The sequence below is a fragment of the Callorhinchus milii genome, unplaced genomic scaffold (assembly GCF_018977255.1).
Source record: "Callorhinchus milii isolate IMCB2004 unplaced genomic scaffold, IMCB_Cmil_1.0 Scaffold25, whole genome shotgun sequence".
Classification (NCBI taxonomy): Eukaryota; Metazoa; Chordata; class Chondrichthyes; order Chimaeriformes; family Callorhinchidae; genus Callorhinchus; species Callorhinchus milii.
This window is the reverse complement of record NW_024704766.1, coordinates 5981457-6002567: the sequence shown is the minus strand read 5'-3', so window position 1 is coordinate 6002567 and position 21111 is coordinate 5981457. Positions and strand designations below refer to the sequence as shown.

At 46.3% G+C, this 21111-nt stretch overlaps 2 protein-coding genes across 2 annotated transcripts in view; one reads left to right on the top strand and one right to left on the bottom strand.

Moving 5' to 3' along the window:
- abcg4a (ATP-binding cassette, sub-family G (WHITE), member 4a) overlaps positions 1-8824 on the bottom strand; it is a 36474-nt gene extending 27650 nt beyond the window's left edge. The window contains exons 1-2 of the mRNA XM_042343976.1: positions 8498-8824; positions 1594-1825 (exon numbers count right to left, since the gene is read on the bottom strand). Coding sequence (XP_042199910.1) covers positions 1594-1822 — 229 coding nt within the window. The 5' untranslated portion in view covers positions 1823-1825; positions 8498-8824. The remainder of the gene's footprint in view (positions 1-1593; positions 1826-8497) is intronic.
- A 10363-nt stretch (positions 8825-19187) lies between these two features.
- On the top strand, positions 19188-21047 carry LOC103188714 (G protein-activated inward rectifier potassium channel 4-like). The gene is made up of 2 exons (XM_007908789.2): positions 19188-20031; positions 20648-21047. Exons 1-2 carry the CDS (start codon positions 19194-19196, stop codon positions 20992-20994), a joined length of 1185 nt encoding a protein of 394 aa, XP_007906980.2. The 5' UTR covers positions 19188-19193; the 3' UTR covers positions 20995-21047.
- Positions 21048-21111: the final 64 nt, after the last annotated feature.

The following is a 21111-nucleotide window of genomic DNA, read 5'->3' as shown; positions in this document are numbered from 1 at the left end:
ACAAGGACACCCAAATCCCTCTGCACACTAACACTGTCTATTCTCTCCCCCTCTGAAAAATAATCTGTTTTTCTATTTTTCTACCTGGGTGAATAACTTCACACTTCCCCACATTAAATTCCATCTGCCACCTCCTCGCCCACTCCCCTCGACTATATATATCCCATTGCAATCTTTTTGCATCATCCTCAGAACTTACTCTCCCACCGAGTTTAGTGTCATCCGCGAATTTAGATACTTGCATTCAATGTCCTCGTCCAGATCATACATACCTTGTCAACATTATATTCCGAGACATTTTTCCTAACAGAAATCTATCTATAAGAGTATATACGTATGGACTTCACAACACACAAGGCTGAAGCCTAGATTGCTTATTGATATTCTTCTAAATCAAGTGATAAAGTTACTGTCTTCTCCTGTCTTCTCGTCCCTGTTTCTGCTAATCTTTGTGTCAGATTGTGGTACCGCTCTCGCCTCTGAGGCCGAAGGTTGTGAGTTCAAGCACCACATCGGGACTTGGAATCACCCAACCCACCCACCCACCCAGCGAACACCGTGGTAAAGTTCATGTTACTTGACCAATGGAATCGATAGAATTTCTGCTTTTTATGCAGCAAGAAACTGGGAAGAGATAGAGGAGAGAGAATAAAGAGAGAGAGAGAGAGACAAACCAAAAAAATCTTGCATTTTTGCAAGTCAAAAGCCCCCAAGGAAACAGACTTAAGTAGCCATAAAATTGTTACGATCTCAGCCTTAAAGTAGCCGTTACCCTGCCATCCTCCCCACTCCCTCCATTCAGAAGGCACTGACCTGCTCCATGTCCCCCACCCGGCCCTTTGGAACTCTATCCCACAGTCCCTTCTCCTCGCCCCCTCCCTCGCCTCCTTCAAGGCCCGTTTCAAGACCCTCCTCTTTAACGATGCATTCGGCCACACAACCATTCCCACACCCCCCACCCTTGCCCTCCACCCCTCTTGATTCGAACCCCCAGGCCAGGTGCAAACGCTTAACTGTCCAGCGCCTTGGGACGTCCTTCCGATGTGAAAAACGCTGTGTAAATGTATGTAATTTGTTGTTGTTGTTGTTGAGGTCAATGTTGCATTGATAATCGAATTGGACACAATAAGTGGTTGTTACTCCACGTCACGCTGCCCTGAATGAATAATAATAATGCTTGCACTTGATACAGCGCCTTATCACGTCTTCGAGACATCTCAAAGCGCTTCGCAGAATATACAGTAAAGTGAATTGACTGTATATTGTGGGTGAAACACGGCCAATTACACACAGCAGCTTCCCATAAACAGTGGTGGATTGAGTGACCGCATTTTTTTACATTTTATCTTATTGTATTTTTGTAGGGATTATTACTCCCGAAAAGCAATTCGCTAATCGACTAACAACCATGTTCCTACTTACTGCTGGGTCAACAGAGGTGTGTGGAGTAAGGAAACTTGCCTAAAGTTTCGCCCCGCCCGGGAATCGAACCCGGGTCCTCAAGCTTGTGAGGCGAGTGCTCTAAATCCTACGCTGCAGGACTTCCAAAGGGTGAAGGGCGCTGTGTGAATGCCAAGCGTTTCACCTCCTTACCTCTTTTCTTCCAGATGGACCCTTCACTGACTGAGTAGGAGAGGTCATTGAACTCTATGTCCACAGCAGGGCGTTTGGGAAGGTGGGTGAATCTCTGTGCTTCCGTGATGTGGTTCTCTACTTTCTTGAGGTGGGTGGTTAGCAGTGGGGCATCCTGGGCTCCCCCATTGCACACCGTGTCTTCCAACGCAATCGATACGCAGCCAGGGTCAATTGGCTTTTCAGCCATACTCTACAAGAGAGAGAGAGAGAGAGAGAGAGACTTAGGTGAAATGGGATTGATCTTATTAATAATTATACTGCATTTGATATAGTGTCTTACCATGTCATTCAGATATCTCAAAGGATACATCTCAAAGCGCTTCATAGAATATACTGTGATATTTTTGTGAGCGAAACATAGCAGCCAGTTTGCGCACAGCAGCGTCCCATAAACAGCAATGGAGTGAGCGACCAATTCTATTTGGGGGGGGGATTTGTTGGCCAGGGAACCGGCAGACAGTAACCGTGAGCGAACACAAGGATACAGAGGAAATCACAACAGCAAGCGCACAATATACAGCACCCTTCACACAGGAGAATATTTCAGAGGGCTTCACAATGGCGGAGTTGGACACCGAGGGAGAAGGTGAAAGGGACGTGACCATAGGTGTGGATGAAGAGGTTTTCAGTTGGGATTGAACAATAATAATAATAATAATCCTTGCATTTCGCCCGGCCTGGTAATCCAACCCAGGTCCCCTGCCTTATCGCGTCGTTGGGACGTCTCGAAGCTTTTCACAGAAAATACTGTAAAGTGAATTGAATATATATATTTAAAATATATATATATTTTGTGGATGAAACGCAGCAGCCAATTGTGCACACAATGTACCACAAACAGTCGTGGATTGAGTGACCAAATTCTTATTATTATATTTATTTAGAGATAGGTGAAAGATGTGGGGATGGAAGGGGGGGGACAGAGCGTTCCAGTAATTAGGGGCAATTACAGTTGTCCTTCAATATGCAATTGGAAAACCAAAATGCAAAGGAATCAAGGTGGTTTGGTATCTTATCCACCTTTTAAACACCCCGATTCTGTCACTACAGCATTCTTTGTGTAAAGGGATTTCTGATGTGAATAAGGTTCATTGTTAAGATTACAACAACAAGAAAATTACATTTGTAAAGCGCTTTTTAGGTCGGGAGGAGGTCCCAAGGCGCTGAACAGACAGAGTTACGGACCCGAGCTGGGGGTCGGGGTGGGGGAAGGAGGGAGGGCAGGGGGGGAAGCAGGGGGATCGAAAGTGCGGTCAAAGAGGAGGTTCTTGAGATGGGTCTTGAAGGTGGCGAGGGAGAGGGTGAGACGGAGGGACTGCGGGATGGAGTTCCAGAGGGTGGGGTCAAAGTGACGGAAGCCCCGCCCGACAATAATGGGGCGAGTGAGGTGGGGGTCATGAAGCAGGCCGGAGCCCACTGAGCGGAGGGAGCGGGCAGGATGGTAGGGGGTTAGGAGGTCGCAGAAGTAGGAGGGAGCAAGACCGTGGAGGGCTTTGAAGGTGAGGACCGGGATCCTGAACTGTATCCTCTGTGTGATGGGAAGCCAATGGAGTCGGGCGAGGATCAGGACGATAGGGTTACGGAGCCTGATGCGGGAGAGGACACGGGCTGCAGAGTTCTGGATGATCTGCAGCCTCTGAAGGGAGGAGTTCAGGAGGTCCAAGCAATGAGGTTGCATAGTCGAGCCTCAATGTAATGAAGGCGTGTATAACAACAACAATAAGATTACATTTGTATAGCGCCTTTCACGTCGGGAGGACGTCCCAAGGCGCTGGACAGTGTACAGCATTTCAGACCCGAGCTGGGGTCGGTGGGGAGAAGGGAGGGCAGGGAAAGGGGGGTGGCCGATGGCATGGTCGAAGAGGAGGGTCTTGAGGCGGGACTTGAAGGAGGCTAAGGAGGGGGAGAGGCAGAGTGACTGGGGGATGGAATTCCAGAGGTTGGGGGCAGAGTGGCTGAAGGCTCTCCCGCCAATGGTGGGGCGAGTGGGTCGGGGGACGTGGAGCAGCCGTCAAAATTAAGTAAAGCTGAGAGGCAGAGTATGAGGATGGAGTGGTCGACAGTGTCGAAAGTGGCAGAGAGGTTGAGGAGGATAAGGAGGCAGAGGGAGCCCTGATCACAGATGTTCAGCATGTCATTTGTGACTTTGACCAGGGCTGTTTCCGGGCAGCGCGGAAGCCGGATTGGAGGGGTTCAAAGAGGGAATGGCGAGAGAGAAAGGAGCGGAACTGGGACGCGACGACTCGTTCCAGGACCTTGGAGAGGAATGGGAGGTTAGAGGGGGCAGTAGCTGGAGAGGAGGGATGGATCCAGGGAAGGTGTATGAGGGTTTTGGCGGCCTGCGGTGTGAGGCAGAGGCGGAGGTGGGCGATGTTGCAGAGATGGGGCAAAGCAGAGTGGGTCATGGTGCACATGTGGGGTAGAAAGGATAGTTGAGGGTCAAACAAATCCCAAGGTTCCGGACTGGCTTAGCAAGACGGAGGGCACAACCATGGATGGTGATGCTGTCAGCGCCTGAGGTGAGGAGGCGCTGATCGGAGCCAGTCAGGAGAGCCTCAATAATAATAATCTTTGCATTCAATATAGTCCCTTCAAAGCTCTTCACAGAATATACTGTAAAGTCAATTTGGGGGTGAAAAGCGGCAGCCAATTGCACACAGCAGTGTCCCACAAACAATCATGGATTGAGTGTCCAAATTATTATTTATTTTTTTGAAGGGATTGTTGCCCACGGAAAGCGATCCCCCATCAACCAACAACCGGGTTCCTACTTACTACTGGGTAAACAGAGGCGTGTGGAGTAAGGAAACTTGCCTAAGGTTTTGCCCGGCCCAGGAATTGAACCCAGGTCCTCTCGCATGCGAGACGTGTGCCCTCACAAAGGATGTAAGGGGGGAGTAAGAGGGGGTGGAAGGGACAGGTGAGAACTTGCACCTTTGTGAGACTAATGCTGTAAGTGACTTGAATATGAACAGAAACGCTCGGACCCGTTCCCCCTCTCCCTTCTCGCCTCCTTCGCCCACAAATGCACAGTCACTACACTTTACAGTGTGTTCTGTGAAGCGCTTTGAGACATCTCGAAGACGAGGAGCTGTATTACACAACATAGCCCCACAAACAGCCATGATTGTCGGTCAGGACACCGGGAGAGAGAAAAGAAACTCCTTTCCCATCTGCTTGTTGATTAGGGATTCTCTCCCCCATTCCCACCCACCAACCCCTTCCCCTTTCCCCCAAGTTGTCTTTGTGAAGTGGATTCGAGGCAATTACTTAATATTTAATATAAAAAAGACACCAAACGTGAACAATGCTAAACAAAGATCAGATGTTCGATGACATTGAGGAACCCGAGAACATGACATCAGCAGAACAGGATGTCACATCATCACATGGTGGGAATCTGATCATAACGACATCATACTCTGGTGATGTCATGTTGTGGGCTGTGTGGAGTCTTGTAGTGTAATGTTAGAGCGCTCGCCTCGCAAGCGAGAGGACCCGGGTTCGATTCCCGGGCAGGGCAATACTTTAGGCAAGTTTCCTCACTCCACGCGCCTGTTTGCCAGCAGTAAGTACGAACCTGGTTGTCAATCGATTGGCAGATCACTTTTCAGGGGGTAATAATCCCTTCAAAAAATAATAAGAATTGCGTCACTCAATCTATGATACAGAGTCAACTCCACTTGACAATATATGGTGTGAAGAGCTTTGAGGCACCTCGACAACCTGATAAAGTGCTATATCAAGTGCAAGGATTATTATATTATTTTTATCAAAGTGCTCTCTATCCCAAAATGGCTGCAAAATATTTGGATGAAGAAAAACCCTTCGTCCATTTGATCTCATCCTTGTACAATGCCAACTCTAATGTTCCCTAATTACTGCATTAAGGCACGAATTTCAATTGCAAGTAAATGCATCTGATGATTTAATCTTCTTGTTTGAGGGGGTAAGAGTTACAGATCAATGGGAAGCAACATATACCAAGTGTGTTTAATGACCTAAATGAATATTTGAAATCAATAGGTGTCCAGATATTTCTATTGACCGAAGTAATTTTTGCAGATCAACTAGACCCAACACGCTCCAAATGCAGGTTAATAAAATAATATTTTTAAAATTATTTAAGAAATAAAATAATAAATGTTGGAGTCCCCAAAGCCTTGGCTCTTGCCAACCTGTGCCTAATTCTTTCCGGAATTAGGTAAGCAGGATGCATCCCTCCAGAGAGTGAGAGAGAGAGAGAGGGAGTACATTCCATTCCAACGATTTATCTCTGGATTTTCCATTGTGTAAGTGGGATTTAATGAATTCTCATTGTGGTTTGTAGACTCTGAAGTACGGTGATGGGTTTCCGCATGTATCAGACACTCGTCTGACCAAAAATAAGTCAACAATAAAATAACAATAATACATGTATTTAATACAACAATAACAACAACTTGCGTTTTGTATCGTGCCCCTCGCGCAGGGTAGCGTCCCAGAGTGATTCATCCAAACATTTTGTGGCCAATTGGGGATACAGTACCTTCCACGTCAGGAGGACGTCTCAAAGGATTTACTGTGTATTTTGTCCCCAAGCCCAAGTCCCGCAAACAGCCACAAAGTGAATGATCAACTTAGGTGGAGAACTGTTGGCCATGACATTAGGAGAAACTTCACCATATTGCTGATAGCATCAGTCCTCATTGGCATCTATCTGAAGGGACCTCAGTTTAAGATAATATAATAATGATAATAGTCCTTGCATTTGATATGGCACCTCCTTACTTCAGAAGGATATCTCAAAGCGCTTCACAGGATACACTGTAAAGTGGATTGACTGAATTTATAGAGAGGGAAGGAGGAAGTTGGTGGAGGGGGTAGGGATCGGAGTAGGAAGGATGCTATAGGTCACATATTTCATCCTGACGACCGTTACATTACATCATAGAAAGGAAATGTTTCTGTACCAGACAAAGTCTTCAGAAATCAACATTTACCAAAAAAAAAATCACTTTGAGGTGAAAGAATGAATTGACACACTATTGGGCAGGACTCTACTGTTGACCAGAGCTATGTCCTCTCAGGGGAGATAACCATAATCCTTGCATTTAATATAGCGCCTTATCACATCATTGAGATGTCTCAAAGCGCTTCACAGAATATACTGTAAAGTGAATTGACTGTATGTTTTGCGGGCGAAACAAAATGAAAAAGCAAAGGTTAAAACATAGAGAGAATAGGAGATTGGTGTGTTTTTGTTTTTAAAACCCCCGCACCAACATAGGAAGATGGGTGGAGGCAGAGAGAAGATGAGATAGACTCCTGCATAACTGTATGGATTTACAGAGCTTTCTGAATTATTAATTTTATTCTGCATCACCACAGAGAGATGGAGGGAGAGAGAGAGAGAGTGAGAGGGAGGTAATGAGAGGGAGAAAAAAAACTGCATTAAAAAAACACTAGACATTCTGACAGATGTCACAACATAACTAAAATAAATCCAGTAACTATATCTATATATCTATATCTATATATAATAAAACATCAAAAAAAATGTGGATTAGGTTGGATTAGGTGGGAAAAGCCTTTGACTGAAATTACATTTGACCAAATGCACAAATGGACTGAAGAATAAGGGATCGGTTTATTCGTTCGACAAACAACTGAATAAGTATAAAATACACAAAAAAACACACACACAGAACCATCCATTTCTGTTGACTGTCCAGAGATATTGGATTGGATTTTTTTTTGCAAAAGATGTATGTGTGTGTGTGTGGGGGTGGGGGGGGAGGTGGGGGGGGAGAATTAATGCAATTCAAATCCATTGCAAAGAATAAGGGAGAGGCAAAAATACCAATATTATATATATTATATATATATATATTGGGGAGATTTATGGATTTGGAGCCAGAAATGGTTGCAATGCCTGAAGCCATTTTTCCCCCTTCCAATTATCCCCTTAATGTGCTCACGGGAGGGAAAAGGGGGGAGAGATGGTGAGATAGAAGGAGAGAAAGAGAGAGAGAGAGATAAGAGAGGTAGAAAGAGAGGAGAGAGAACCATCTGTGGGAACGGATGGAATTAATGCACTTTTTAACGCGGACCTTTAAATTGACATCATCTCAACGATGCATCAAATACACACACAGACACACACACACCCTCACACACACCCTCACACACACCCTCACACACACCCTCACACACCAAGATTGCAATGAACAAGACTCTTATTACTACATCCATCCTTTCATTCATATTCATTCATTCATTCTTCATTCACTCATCCATCCATTCACCCACCTCTCCCTCTCTCTCTCTCTTTCTCTGTATCTCTCAGTCTGTCTCTCCCTTTTTTTCTCCCCCCACACCCACAACCCAAGTGGAATGCTTTCTCCAGACAGATAAATAAATAGACAGATGATGTGTGTGTGTGTGTGTGTGTATCTATTCTCTCTCGTCCCACATCATTTGAGTAGGAAAATGCGGTCATTTACATCACATTTTTTTTCTCATCCTCCTCTCCCTCTCTCCCTCCCCATTCTCCCCATTCTCCCCATTTCCCCCACCTTCTCCCCCTCCTCATTGCCTCTTCCCTTTCCTCTCTTCTCTCCCCCCCCAACCCCCCCCACCCCCCCACCCACACACACACACCCCAAAACATCCCAATGAAAATTGACTGAGCATCTTTGAGAGGTGATGGGTTGGTGATGGTGATGGGGTGGTGGTGGGTTGGGTGGGTGGGTGGTGGGTTGGGTGGGTGGGGGTGGGGGGGGGGGATGCAAGTCAAGATTTTCTACCTGTTGCTGAATTGTCCACTTTATTTTACCCCCCAAAAAATGAGCCATATCCTTGAAATAAAAATGCAACTCACCAGAGCACAATTGCACAACGACTCAAATGTTGTGAGACCATAATTTTTTTTGCATCTCTCTTCAAATTGTATTCCTCTCCCAAATGTGACAGCTGCTATCTATGTAGGTCTTCTCATCTCCTCTCTCTCTCTCTCTCTATTCTCTCTCTCTCTCTGTCTGTCTGTCTCTCTCTCTCTCTCTCTCTCTGGAGGTTATGTCATAGAAAAAGGGAAGAGCTGATTTAGTTAAAAAGGAAACGCATCCAAAGGCGTTGTTCTGAATATTCCTAATTTCATCTATTTTTTTGGCCATCTTCTCTTACCCCACCCCTACCTCAACACCCCCACCTCCCCTGCCCCATCTCTGTCCCTCTCTCTCTCTCATCAAAGTTTGCAATGTTTCTAAGCAAGGGTGGGACCCACCAGGTCCTTGCATCGGGTAGAGATAACTGCGTAGGGCTTCGCAAGGGATTGCGGTCGTGAAGCCAATTTGGAGTACTGTAGTGTAGTGGTTAGCGCCCTCGCCTCGCAAGCGAGAGGGCCCGGGTTCGGGGTCAGACTCCGCCACTGTCGAGCGCTCCGGGACGCTACCCCACGTGAAGGGCGCGATCTAAACGCAAGCTGTTGTTGTATTGTGTCAGCCTCGCGCAGTGATAGTGCTCTCGCGTCTGAGGCAGAAGGTTCTGGGTTCAAGCCCCCATGTCAGGACTGGCAGATCGCTTTCTGGGGGGCAATAATCCCTTCAGAAAACTTAAAATAAAAATAATAATTCGGTCACTCAATCCATGACTGTTTGTGGGACGCTGCTGTGCGCAAATTGTCTGCCGTGTTTCACCCACAAAATATGCAGTCAATTCAGTTGACAGTATATTCTGTGAAGCGCTTTGAGACGTCTTGAAGATGTGATAAGGCGCTGTATCCAATGCAAGGATTATTATTATTAATAATTATTATTATTGTTTGCTCTGGAAAGAAATGGCATTGCAAAAATAAGGGAACCACCGAATCAAGGAATGAACAGCGACAGCAAAGGAAATACAGTATGAATTTTTTTTGAAGAGCATTAATAATAATAATAATCCTTGCATTTGATACAGTGCCCTAATCACGTCTTTGAGACGTCTCAAAGCGTTTCACAGGATACAGTGTCAAGTGTGGCGACTGTATATTTTGTGGGCGAAACGTGGCAGCCAATTGCGCACAGCAGCGTCCCCACAAACAGTGGTGACTAATCCGTAGAATTTATTTTAAACAATGAGCTAATCATTGGAGGAGAAGGTGTGTGATTTGTTAATTTTTAATTAATTTTATTTGGCAATAATAATATTGTGCAGCACTCTATCTACATCATTGCCATCCAGGGTTGGGTCTGTCTGTCTATCTGTCTGTGTATCTGCCTTTGATCTATTCTATTCTATTCTATCTAACGTTTAGTGAAGTGATGGCGTTTCTCTTCTCTGCTGCAGTGGACTTCTGGGATTACTCTCGGTCATATCAGAGAGGTTACTTGCGGTCGCACAGCAACTCACAACTCAACTGCATTGCAACGGCTAAAGGGTGATTTTAAGGCTATTAATGAAGGGGGAAAAAAAGGATCATTAACGAGGCGAGCAAGCGGGGGACCATATGTTGGGAAAATCACATTAAGTGCATTAAAATCCACGGCGCAGAAACGACAATATCTTATCCCATCCCCCAAAACACACAAAGGCTGTTGTTTTTTTGATGGTGGGGGTGCGGGGGAGTGGGTGGGGGGGGGCGGTGGGGGCTCAGATTGCATTCGTACAGACTTTTAAACCACAACCTTTAAAAAAAAGCACGAACAGAGGATATGACAGGGAGATTTTTTTGTATTATTGTTGGTTCAATTATGTTCTTTTTAAAAGTGTGATATTATCCCCCCCCCCTCCCAATTTTTTGGTGGTGGGGGGAGAATAAGATCACGCTTTTTTTTAAAAAAAATTAGGGGTGGGGGGAAGAGCTCTCAAATAGCATTTTTACAGACTTTTAAGCAATAATCTTTTTTAAAAAAAACCTAGAACAGAGGATGTGACACAAATAAATGGGGGGGGGAGTGTTTGCAATTTTCTTTTCTGATTGATGATTGATGATTTTTTAAAAAATGTGCAATGGGGAGGGATAAATAATACACATTTTCTACAAATTTCTATAAGTTTCTATTTATATAAACTACTGTGTGCAATCGGTTTCGGTTTTCCCGCACGAAATACACAGTCACTCCACTTTATAGTATATTCTGTGAAGCTCTTTGAGACGTGTTAAAGTGCTATATATAATAATAATCCTTGCATTTGATGTAGCGTCTTATCACGTCTTCTAGACGTCTCAAAGCACTCCGCAGAATACATTAGATATCAAATGAAAGGATTATTATAACAACAACAAATTTACATTTGTAGAGCGCCTTTCACATCGAGAGGATGACCCAAGGTGCTGAAATATACATTATTATACGCACATATATATTAAAAAAAATCAAAAATTTCCATATGAAACAATCTCACGCCAGAAACTTGTTGCAATTCACATTGCAAAATAAAATAACTTACCTTTACAAGCGGGTGGAATTATAGACGTGGAATAAATTAGATATTAATTAGCTGTGTGTGTGTGTGTGTGTGTGCAAGTGTTTATCTCTCTGGTCGCTGACTTAAGGAACAGCTGATTTTGAAAGTTAACTTTTCTTTCGCATACGTGACGATATTTCCGAAACTGATGAACTAAGGACAGGAGTGAGTGAGTGAGTGAGTGAGTGAGTGACTGAGAGAGATAGAGAGAGAGATCAGTGATACAGTAATCAGCTGCTCCACCAGATGTTGCTCTCTCCTCCCCCAGCCATCCCACCCCACCTATTATACTGGCACCTCAGTTGTCCCAGAAAATAATAATAATAATAATAATAATCTCTGCATTTAAGTTGATCTAGAACTCCCACAATGTCTTCGCAAGGAACCTGCTTTTATGTGCAGTGACTGTGTTTTTTGTAGAGTTTTCAAATACCCTCTCTGCGGGTCTCCCCAGTTCCACCATGCACAGGATCCAGCTGATCCAAAACTCCGCCGCCCGCGTACTCGCCCGTGCTGAACTCCGTACCCCCGTCACACCAGTTCTGGCCGGGCTCCACTGGCTCCCCATCACCGAACGGATCGATTTCAAGATCCTCACACTCGTTTTCAAGCCCCTTCACGCCTTGGCACCTCCCTGCCTCTCCGACCTGCTTACTTACCCCCCAACCCACTATCCGCTGCCTCCGCTCGACTGGCTCCGGCCTCCTGCATGTCCCTCGTGCCCTCCCCTCCACCACTGGTGGCTGCGCTTTCAGCCATTGCTTCCCGAAACTCTGGAACACTCTTGCTCTATCCCTCCCTCCAACCTGCCCCTTGCCTCCCCATCTTCAAGTCGCGCCTAAAGAACTTCCTATTCGACCGTGCCTACGGTCACCTCCCCTCCCCCCAGCTTGGCTTCGTGCTCCGCCATATCAAGCGCTCTGGGACGCTGACCAAGGTGGGGTGGGGGAGAGGGGGTGGCGCTGTGTAAATGAGAATTGTTCCCTACACCGAAATCCAAAATTCCTTAAATCCTGTTGTAGTCTTGAAGTTTCTGTGTGTGGGGGGTCAGGGGGGGGCCTCTATGACTGCGCCTTTGGTCACCCTCCCACCCCTACCCTCCCTGCCCTCCACCTCTCCTGATCAGAACGCCCAGCTTGGGTGGAAATCTCTGATTTGGGACGTCCGCCCAACGTGAAAGGCTCCTCACAGGTGTCATTTTTTGTTGTTGTGTGTTTTATTCCAATAGACCTACTTTGGATATGGAACTGAGGGCATCTGGTGGTAAATCGTGGACTAGCACATAGGACAATTGGATTGAGTGAGATTGATAACACCTCTGTCTGTGATGTGGGTCATTCTGTTGTTTTACATACAATATAATAATATAACGTAATAATCCTTGCATTTGATGTAGCGCCTTATTAGGTCATTGAGACGTCTCATAACGCTTCACAGAATATACTGTAAAGCGACTGTGTATTTTGTGGGCCAAATGCGGCAGCGAATTGCGCACAGCAGCGTCCCACAAATAGTGGATTGATTGAGCGACTGGATTTTTTTTGGAGGGATTATTACCCCCGAGAAAGCCATCCACCAATTGACTAACAACCGGGTTCTTACTCACTGCTGGTAAACAGAGGCACGAGTTTCTGCACGGGTGATTCACTGCAGGTTATGAATAATGCAAGATAATGAAAATGAAAGGTTTTAATACATATTAGCAATTGGAACTCAATGGCCTGGTACAACGCAATGATACACGACCCTGTTACTTATTAACTTGCAGAAAGCTGAGATCATGTCACCAAGTTAGATCCAAGCCGTTCATTTATCGCCTGAAGCTTGCCAAAACTCTTAAGTCAAATGTCAATTGTAATTGCAGTAAATTTTGAGTGGTAAAGTTTCTTTTTTTAGTTTTCGTCCTTTTTGTTCATTCAGCCATATTTCCGATTCAAGATTTCTTTTGAATGTGCTAATGACCCTCGCGTTTGACACAGCGCCTCACGGCTATATTTTACGGCTGAAGAATTTTATTATTATTTAATAATCATCCTTGCATTCAATATTGAGTTGTCTCAAACGCTTCACAGAATATACGGTAAAGTGGAGTGACTATGTATTTTGTGAGCGAAGCCAATCGCGCACAACGGGGTCCCACAAACGGTCGTGGATTGAGTGACCAAATTTTAATTGAATTACATTTTTCTTGTTCTTTTTTTTTGAGGGATTATTACCCCCAGAAAGTGATTGGCCATTCGACGAACGACGACTTTAGGGTCTTCTTCACCTGAATCTCCCTCGTGCTCCGGTGAAGACCGTTCCCTCGAAGGAGGCACAGAGTGAGGGAGGGAATCTCCCTGACAGGGAAGGGGGAGGGTGGAAAATTCCTTTGCAGAAATGGCATCGTGCAATCCCCTTCCCGTCCACCGGTAGGCGCGTCAACCAGACCGGCTATTGACTGGAATGAAGATTGGTTAATATTTCTTAACTGCAAATGTCAGAGAATAGTTACGTTTTTCTCCAAACCAAGTAGGGTTGGGTTGCCTTGTCTTCCTGTCTTTAAATAATAATCTATACCCTGAGAGAGAGAGACCGTCTTAATAATAATAATCCTTGCATATGTAGCACACAGCGCCTTATTATGTCGTTGAGACGTCTCAAACTTGCCTACGGTTTTGCCCCACACGGGAATCGAAACCGGGTTCTCTCCCTTGTGAGGCGAGGGCTCTAACCACTATGCTACGGGATTCAAAATGGTCACCCTAACCCTAACGTCCTCCTGACGTGACACAAATGTAATTTGTTGTTGTTATTCGGGGCTTTGTCTTGCAGTGTTAACAGTTGCCGAGTGGGGAGAATCCCTCCCCCACTCCCAGCCGCTCTGATTAACTCATGCAAAAGTAATACTTTGTGACATTGAGGCAGATTAATACACAGGTTACATCTCCATGGGATTGCAAGCGAGTGTCCAGCCTCTCAACTCCCCCCACCTCACACCCCCACCTCTGAACAGCTCCCACAGCGAAGGACTCAGGCAAACTCAGGCCAGCAGGAGGTCGAGAGGTCCAAGGAAATGCAGCAGCTGGGTTAGGGTTTGCGTTGATGTTCCTTCCGAGTTCGAGCGAATGATTCCTTCGGAGAGAGAGGAGAGCGCTAATCCCATCAGCTCGTTGTGAGGTCGAGGAGAGCTCCCTTCCCTTTCAAGGCTTTCAATTCAATTCCGTCCAGACCTCAGGTAGGGGGGATCTGTGGGTGTTAAGTTTACCTTCCACTGCAACAGGTTTACACCCATAGAAATGTACAGCTCAGGAGGAGGTCCATCATTTTACCCACAAAATATACAGTCAATTCACTTTACACTCTATTCTGTGAAGCGCTTTGAGACGTCTCAACAACATGATAAGATGCTATATCAAATGCAACAATAATTATTATTGTTGTTTCTGAGGACACTTTTAAGAAAATTAGCCAAAGAATCAGAGGGGAGATGAGGAGACTTTTTTTTCACACAGCGAGTTGTTACGGTCTGGAATGCACTGCCTAAAAGGGTAGTGGAAGCAGATTCAATGATAGCTTTCAAAAGGGAATCGGATATTTACTTGGAAAGGAAAACTTTGTAAGGCTTTGGGGAAAGAGCGGGGGGAGGGGGAGTAATTGATAGCTCTTTCAAAGAGTTGGCACAAGCATGATGGGCCGAATGGCCTCCTTCTGTATTCTAGGATTCTATGACTTAACAGACATTGAGAGGTGTCTTTATGCTCAGTGTCACAGACTGTGATCTATATTGTGTCCTAAACTTCCATAGGAACATAGGAACAGGAATAGGCCATTCAGCCCCTAGAGCCTGTTCAGCCATTCTATTAGATCATGGCTGACATTTACCTCAACTTCAATTACCTGCCTTTGCCCCATATCCCTTGATACCTGACCTAACATCTATCCACCTCAGTCTTCAAAATTTTTATGGATCCAGCATCCACAGCCTTTTGGGAGAGAGAGTTCCATATTTCCACTACCCTTTGTGTAAAAAAAAGCTTCCTAATTTCACTCCTAAATGGCCTAGCACTCATTTTAAAATGATACCCCACTTGTTCTGGATTCCCTACCCACCAATGTGGGACTCTGATCTCTATCAGGATCAGGGGAAGCCCAGCTGTGTTTCCACTCTTTAACTGGCCGGTGGGGTGGTGGTGGTGGGGGTGGCGGTTGGTAATGAAGCCAACTGAGCCCCAAACCCCTGCTTGGCTAAAGTGAGATTAGTGCAGTCTGAGAAACGTCAGGTTTCCACAAACAGCCAACAAAGCACGGCCTGCGATTGAAGGGGGATAAATTGAAAATGAGTTTGTGGAAACACTATTTCAGTAAGCGAGTTTTAAATGTAGTCTCGGACCGATGACAGATGTGGAAGCAGAAAGTGTTGATTCTTTCAAAAGCAAATTGAATAGATTTCTTCAGGAAATAATATCTGGGGGATACAGTCTATAGTTTGGGACACGACATGTATGGACCTTGGTCTTCTTTTGTCTAGCAAATTCTTATGTTTTTAACGATCTATTTTGGTACCATAGGAAAGGGGGAAGGGGGCATGGGAGAGGGTGAGGATTAAGCACAAATCCCACTGGATCCTTCCAAAAGATCTTACGAATGAAGCCCCTCTGTGTTCCAGCCTGAAAGGCTTTATCTTAATCACAGCCTTTAAAAGGCTAATGAATCCCTCAGACTGCAATAAATTTGATTAAATGCATTCTGTCTGGTTTGAAGAATTGGATTATGTTTTACATCTGCTGCCAGCAATGACCTCAACAGGTCAGGGTGGGCAAAGGCAGCTTCTTTACAGTCAAATACCCGTCCCAGCGCATGGCAGTCCTGTGTCTACTGGATTTGTATGGGGGGAAAGAGACTAAATCGGTCGTTCGATTCCCGGTCAGAGTGAAACACTAGGCAAGTCTCCTTACTCCACACCCCTCTGTTACCCAGCAGTAAGTAGGCACCCAGTCAATTTGCGGATCGCTTTCTGGGGGTAATAATCCCTTCAAAAATAATGATAATAATAATTATTTGGTCACTCAATCCATAACTGTTAGTGGAATACTGTGTGCGATTGGCTGCCCCGTTTTGCCTATAAAATACACACTTAATCCACTTTACATTATATTCTGTGAAGTGCTTTGAGATATCTCAATGACATGATAAGGCACTAAAGGACATGCATGGATTATTATTATTATTATTTTGTATTTTGTGGGTGAAATGTATAATATAGGATAGTGAGTGAGAAAATTCTGGAGGAATTACGTCACAAAAAGGATAGTGAGAATGTTGCCTGAAGCAATGGTTGAATCAGAGAGTGTTGATGTGTTTAAGAGGAAGTGAGAGAGATATATGAGGGAGAGGGGAAAATAAGGGTTTGGGTGGGAGAAGGAATGGGTGGAGAATAAACACTGGCATAGACTAGTTGGGCTGAATGACCTGTTTTCATACTGTAGTCTGTGAAAATCTTTACAATAAAATGTGTATTTACACAGAGTCCTTCATGCATTATAGCGTCCCAGAGCGCTTAACAATGGCGGAGCCTGACACCGAGCTGGGATGAGGGAGGGAGGAGGTGACTGCAAGCACGGTCGAAGAGGAAGGTCTTCAGTCGTGATCTAAAAGAGGGGAAGGTGGGAGGGGCAAGGCAGAGGGATTGGGGGAGAGAGCTCCAAAACTTGGGCCGTAGTGGTTGAAAGCGCAGCCCCGAATGGTGGAGCAGAGAGGACGAGGGACGAGCAGGAGGCCAGAGCCAGCGGAGTGGAGGCAGCTGGTATTGGAGTGGGGGTATAGAGGAGGTCAGAAAAGTAAAGTGGTGCCAGGGCTTGAGAGGATCTTGAAATCGTTACCAGAGCAGTAAAGAAAGAATAATAATCCTTGCGTTTGATAGAGTGCTTTTCGTGTCTTCGAGACATCTCAAACCGCTGTATACTGTAAAGTGAATTGACTGTATATTTGTGGGCAAAACACGGCAGACAATTGCGGACAGCAGCGTCCCACAAACCCTCGTGGATTGAGTGACCAAATTATTATTCTTTTTTTCCTGAGGGATTATAATCAGGCCCGTGTGTGTGGAGCAAGGAAACTTGCCCAAGGTTTGGACCTGCCGGGAATTGAACCCAGGAATCTCACTTGCGAGGCGAGTGCCTCTAACCACTGAGCTGCAGGACAGCAAAGGAGCAAGGAATTGTGTAAGACATTGAGGTACTTCTGTAATCTCCCCCTGACCTCAGAGTCACAAGAGAGGGAATGAGAGCTAATGAGATCTCACTTTGAGCTGAGGTTTAGGTCTGTGATAAATTCTGAAGAACGATAGAGAAGGAATTTTTTCCCCAAATTAAAATTGAGATTCCTTTTAATTCTTTTAAATGTAACACATTCATAGTCTGTTTTAAAAGATTTTGACATAATGTTCTGCTCTAATAGTGACACGACCAGATCCGTTCGTATCCTCCTCGGGATTAAGGTCAGGTTTTTTTTTAGACCATTATTATCCTTGTGTGCGATTGCTTGTTAAAAAAGATGTCAAATTTGCCGTCAGCCACAACAACCTGAAACTCTGAAACTCTCTCCCTCAATCCCTCCGCCTTGCCCCCTCCCTTCCCACTCTCAAACCGCACCTAAAGACCTTCCTTTTTAACTGGGCTTACGGTTCATCTAACCCCTCCCTCTCCCCCCTGGCTCGGGGTCAGACTCTGCCGCTGTCAAGCGCTCCGGGACTCCACCCTGCGTGAAGGGCGCTGTATAAATGCAAGTCATTGTTGTTGTCGTCGAGACGTCTCAAAGCGCTTCACAGGATATACTGTAAAGTGGAGTGACTGTGGATTTTATGGGTGGAACATGGCGGCCAGTTTGCACACAGCAGTGTCCCACAAACAGCCATGGAGGGAGTGATCAATTTTATTTGGAGGATTGTCGGCCAGGAAGACCAGGAGAGAGAAATTCCCTTCTCTATTCAAATAACGCCGCGGGAACTTTCAACACGGGGAAAATCCGTGTGCGTCTGACACCCGGCTGACCAAAAAAAAAGGAATAATTGGTCTCTTTTGTATTCCAGGATCATTGCCATGTGTTTAATGGGTGGACACCGGCAGTGAGGAGCATCGCACGATGGCCAATGTTATTACGAGCTACAGCATGGACCTGCAAAGGGGTAAGGGGGCTTGTGGGGTTTATACCCACCTCACTTCCACCACCACGAGGAACGGCAAGAACAGATCCAGAAGGAACTCCATCCCCCGGCCCAAACCCCCGAGGGGAAGCATTTGCTAGCGTACCTACCGAAGCCTCTGATCAACACCAGCAGATATTCCCTTTTCCTGCAGAAGGTGAGAGACGCACTTCAATACTCGGGGTGTCCCCAAGCGCAAAGAATAACCTGTTGCCTTCGCCCCCTGGGGAAGAAAACACTGGTGCAGAAGCGCTCAGGGTTAACAGGAGCTGAGGGGGAGGATTCCCTGCCCCTGTCACTGGTCTGCCCTTCCTGGTCCTGCCATTGAGCCAGGTTGGGCTGTGTTGTCATCAGCAGTGAGTACCCTGGAATATACTGTGGTCCTTCCTGGCTCAGGGACTGGACTAGCGAGACCACCACAGAGAGCTGGCTCGACTCCGACATTCCGTTGGCAAACGTGTCACCTTGGAGCCAATTCAGCTCTGAGGAGACTTGACGAGCCCGGTCGGAAAACCGGGAGAGAATTTCCCAGATTCATTTTGAACGGAGAAGATTTTCTCAATGGTGATGGAAAATTTCTCTCTTGCAGCCGGAGACGGTGGCCATCTCGGTGACGGACGAAAGCCTAGGGCTGCTACAAAACAACGTGTGCCCCTCTGCCAGGTGGACGGGAATGTTCCCGAACCTCCCTGGCGTCCGCTCCCCCAACCAGAGGAGGTACAGCCAGGCTCCAGCGGCAGTGTCCACCAGACAGAGGTTGAGTGTCCCCATCAACACGGACGACTTGCCCCACAACCGCCGGATTTCCATGGGGGGCAGGGTATACCCCAGGCACTCCGGGAGCGATCTCAGCATCCCAAACTACACCCGGAGCACCAGGACTCTCTCCCGGAGTGCCCTGTCCAAGGCCGGTTCGGAGAAATCCCTGCGGCAGAGGTGCAAGCTGATGGATGATGATCGACCAATCTTCGCCACAGCGTTGGGGAAGCAGAAACGCCAGCGTTACGTGATGAAGGACGGCAAATGCAAGGTCAACCTGGGGGACATCGGGGAGAACATGCGCTTCCTGTCTGACATTTTCACCACCATTGTCGACCTGAAGTATAGATGGTTCCTTTTCATCTTCACCATGTGTTACATGGTGACGTGGGTGCTTTTTGGCATCGTGTATTTCCTGACTGCATTTATTTGGGACGACCTAAACCACCAAGGCGAGGAGGACTGGGAGCCTTGCTTTGAGAACGTAGATAGCTTTGTCTCTGCCTTACTCTTCTCCGTTGAGAGTCAAAGGACCATTGGCTACGGCTCGCGCATGGTGACTTCCAATTGTGTGACGGGGCTCCTGATGCTCATGGCCCAGTCCATCGTGGGGTCCATGATCGACGCAATGATGGTGGGCTGCATGTTCGTCAAGATCGCCCGCCCCAAAAAACGCGCCGAGACCCTAAAGTTCAGCAAACACTGTGTGGTGTCCCACAGGGACAAGAAGCTCCAGCTCATGTTCCGTCTGGGAGACTTGAGGGACAGTCACATGGTGGATGCCAAGATCCGAGCCAAGCTCATCAAGTCCAGGCACACCGAGGAAGGGGAATTCATCCCTTTGGAGCAATCGGAAATCAACCTTGGCTACGACACTGGCAAGGACAGGCTCTTCCTTGTAGAACCTCAGATCATCTGCCACCACATCAACGATGAGAGCCCCTTCTGGGAGATGCGGTCCGAGACGTTGAGGCAGGAGCAATTTGAGATCATCGTAATTTTAGAGGGTATCGTGGAATCGACTGGTGAGTTCGGTTAAACCCTGTAGCGTCCGGGTGGCACGGGAGGGCACATGTGTGTCAGAAGGTTGTGGGTTCAAGCCCCGAGGTCGGGACTCGAATTTACACAATGTAAGCTGACTCTCCACTGCACGGTGAGGGCGTGTTGCATTGTCAGAGGTGCTGTCCTTTGGATGAGACGTTAAACCAAGCTCCCCGTCTACCTGTTAAGGTGGACATTAAAGATCCAGCATCACTATTCAAAAAGAGTTTCTCTCTCCTGATGTTCTAGACAAAAATTTCCCCAAATAAAATTGGTCACTCAGACCACGGCTGTTTGTGGGACACTGCTGTGGGCAAACTGGCCGCCGTGTTTCAATTAACTTTACAATGTATCCTGTGAAGCGCTTTGAGACGTCTCAACAACAACAACACATTACATTTGTATAGCGCCTTTCAAATCAGGAGTATGTCCCAAGGCACTCAACGACGTGATAAGGTGCTATATCAAATGCAAGGATTATTATTATCATTATTATGTTTTGGCCCAGTGTCCAAACAATGTTGTTGTGAAACACTCCGAGACGTTATTCAGAGTGAAGTTGCGCGATTTTAATACATGTTGTTGAATGTTCTTGTACAGGAATGACTTGCCAGGCCAGGACATCCTACACAGAGGATGAGATTCTGTGGGGTCACCGGTTTGAGTCATGCATCACGATGGACAAAGGCGCCTTCAAGGTCGACTACAACCTGTTTGACAAGACGTTTGAGTTGAATATACAACCGGGCAGCGCCAAAGACATGGAGGAGGCGAAGGAACTGGAGATGAATGAGCAATCTGTGCTCAGCCTGAACTGGGATCACCTGGCACTCACCTGCCCTGCCGCTCAGCATAAGGAAGACTACGATGGAAATCTGGCTTCCATGATTCACAATATCACGGAGGAAATGAGCGTGGACGTTAAGGAGTCCGATTTGGAGATATAATTCCACCGCATTGGTGATCAGGTCTGACTCTGAATCCAAGTGGGGATTAAAATTGAGAGAGAAAGCCACTTAAACTCCAGCCTTCCCACTGAAGCATTTAACGTCGCGATAACTCCC

Coding starts and splice junctions, on each gene's coding strand:
- LOC103188714 (XM_007908789.2), top strand. CDS start 19,194: ATGGATGATGATCGACCAATCTTCGCCACAGCGTTGGGGAAGCAGAAA. Junction 20,032..20,647: donor GGGTATCGTGGAATCGACTG/GTGAGTTCGGTT, acceptor GTTCTTGTACAG/GAATGACTTGCCAGGCCAGG.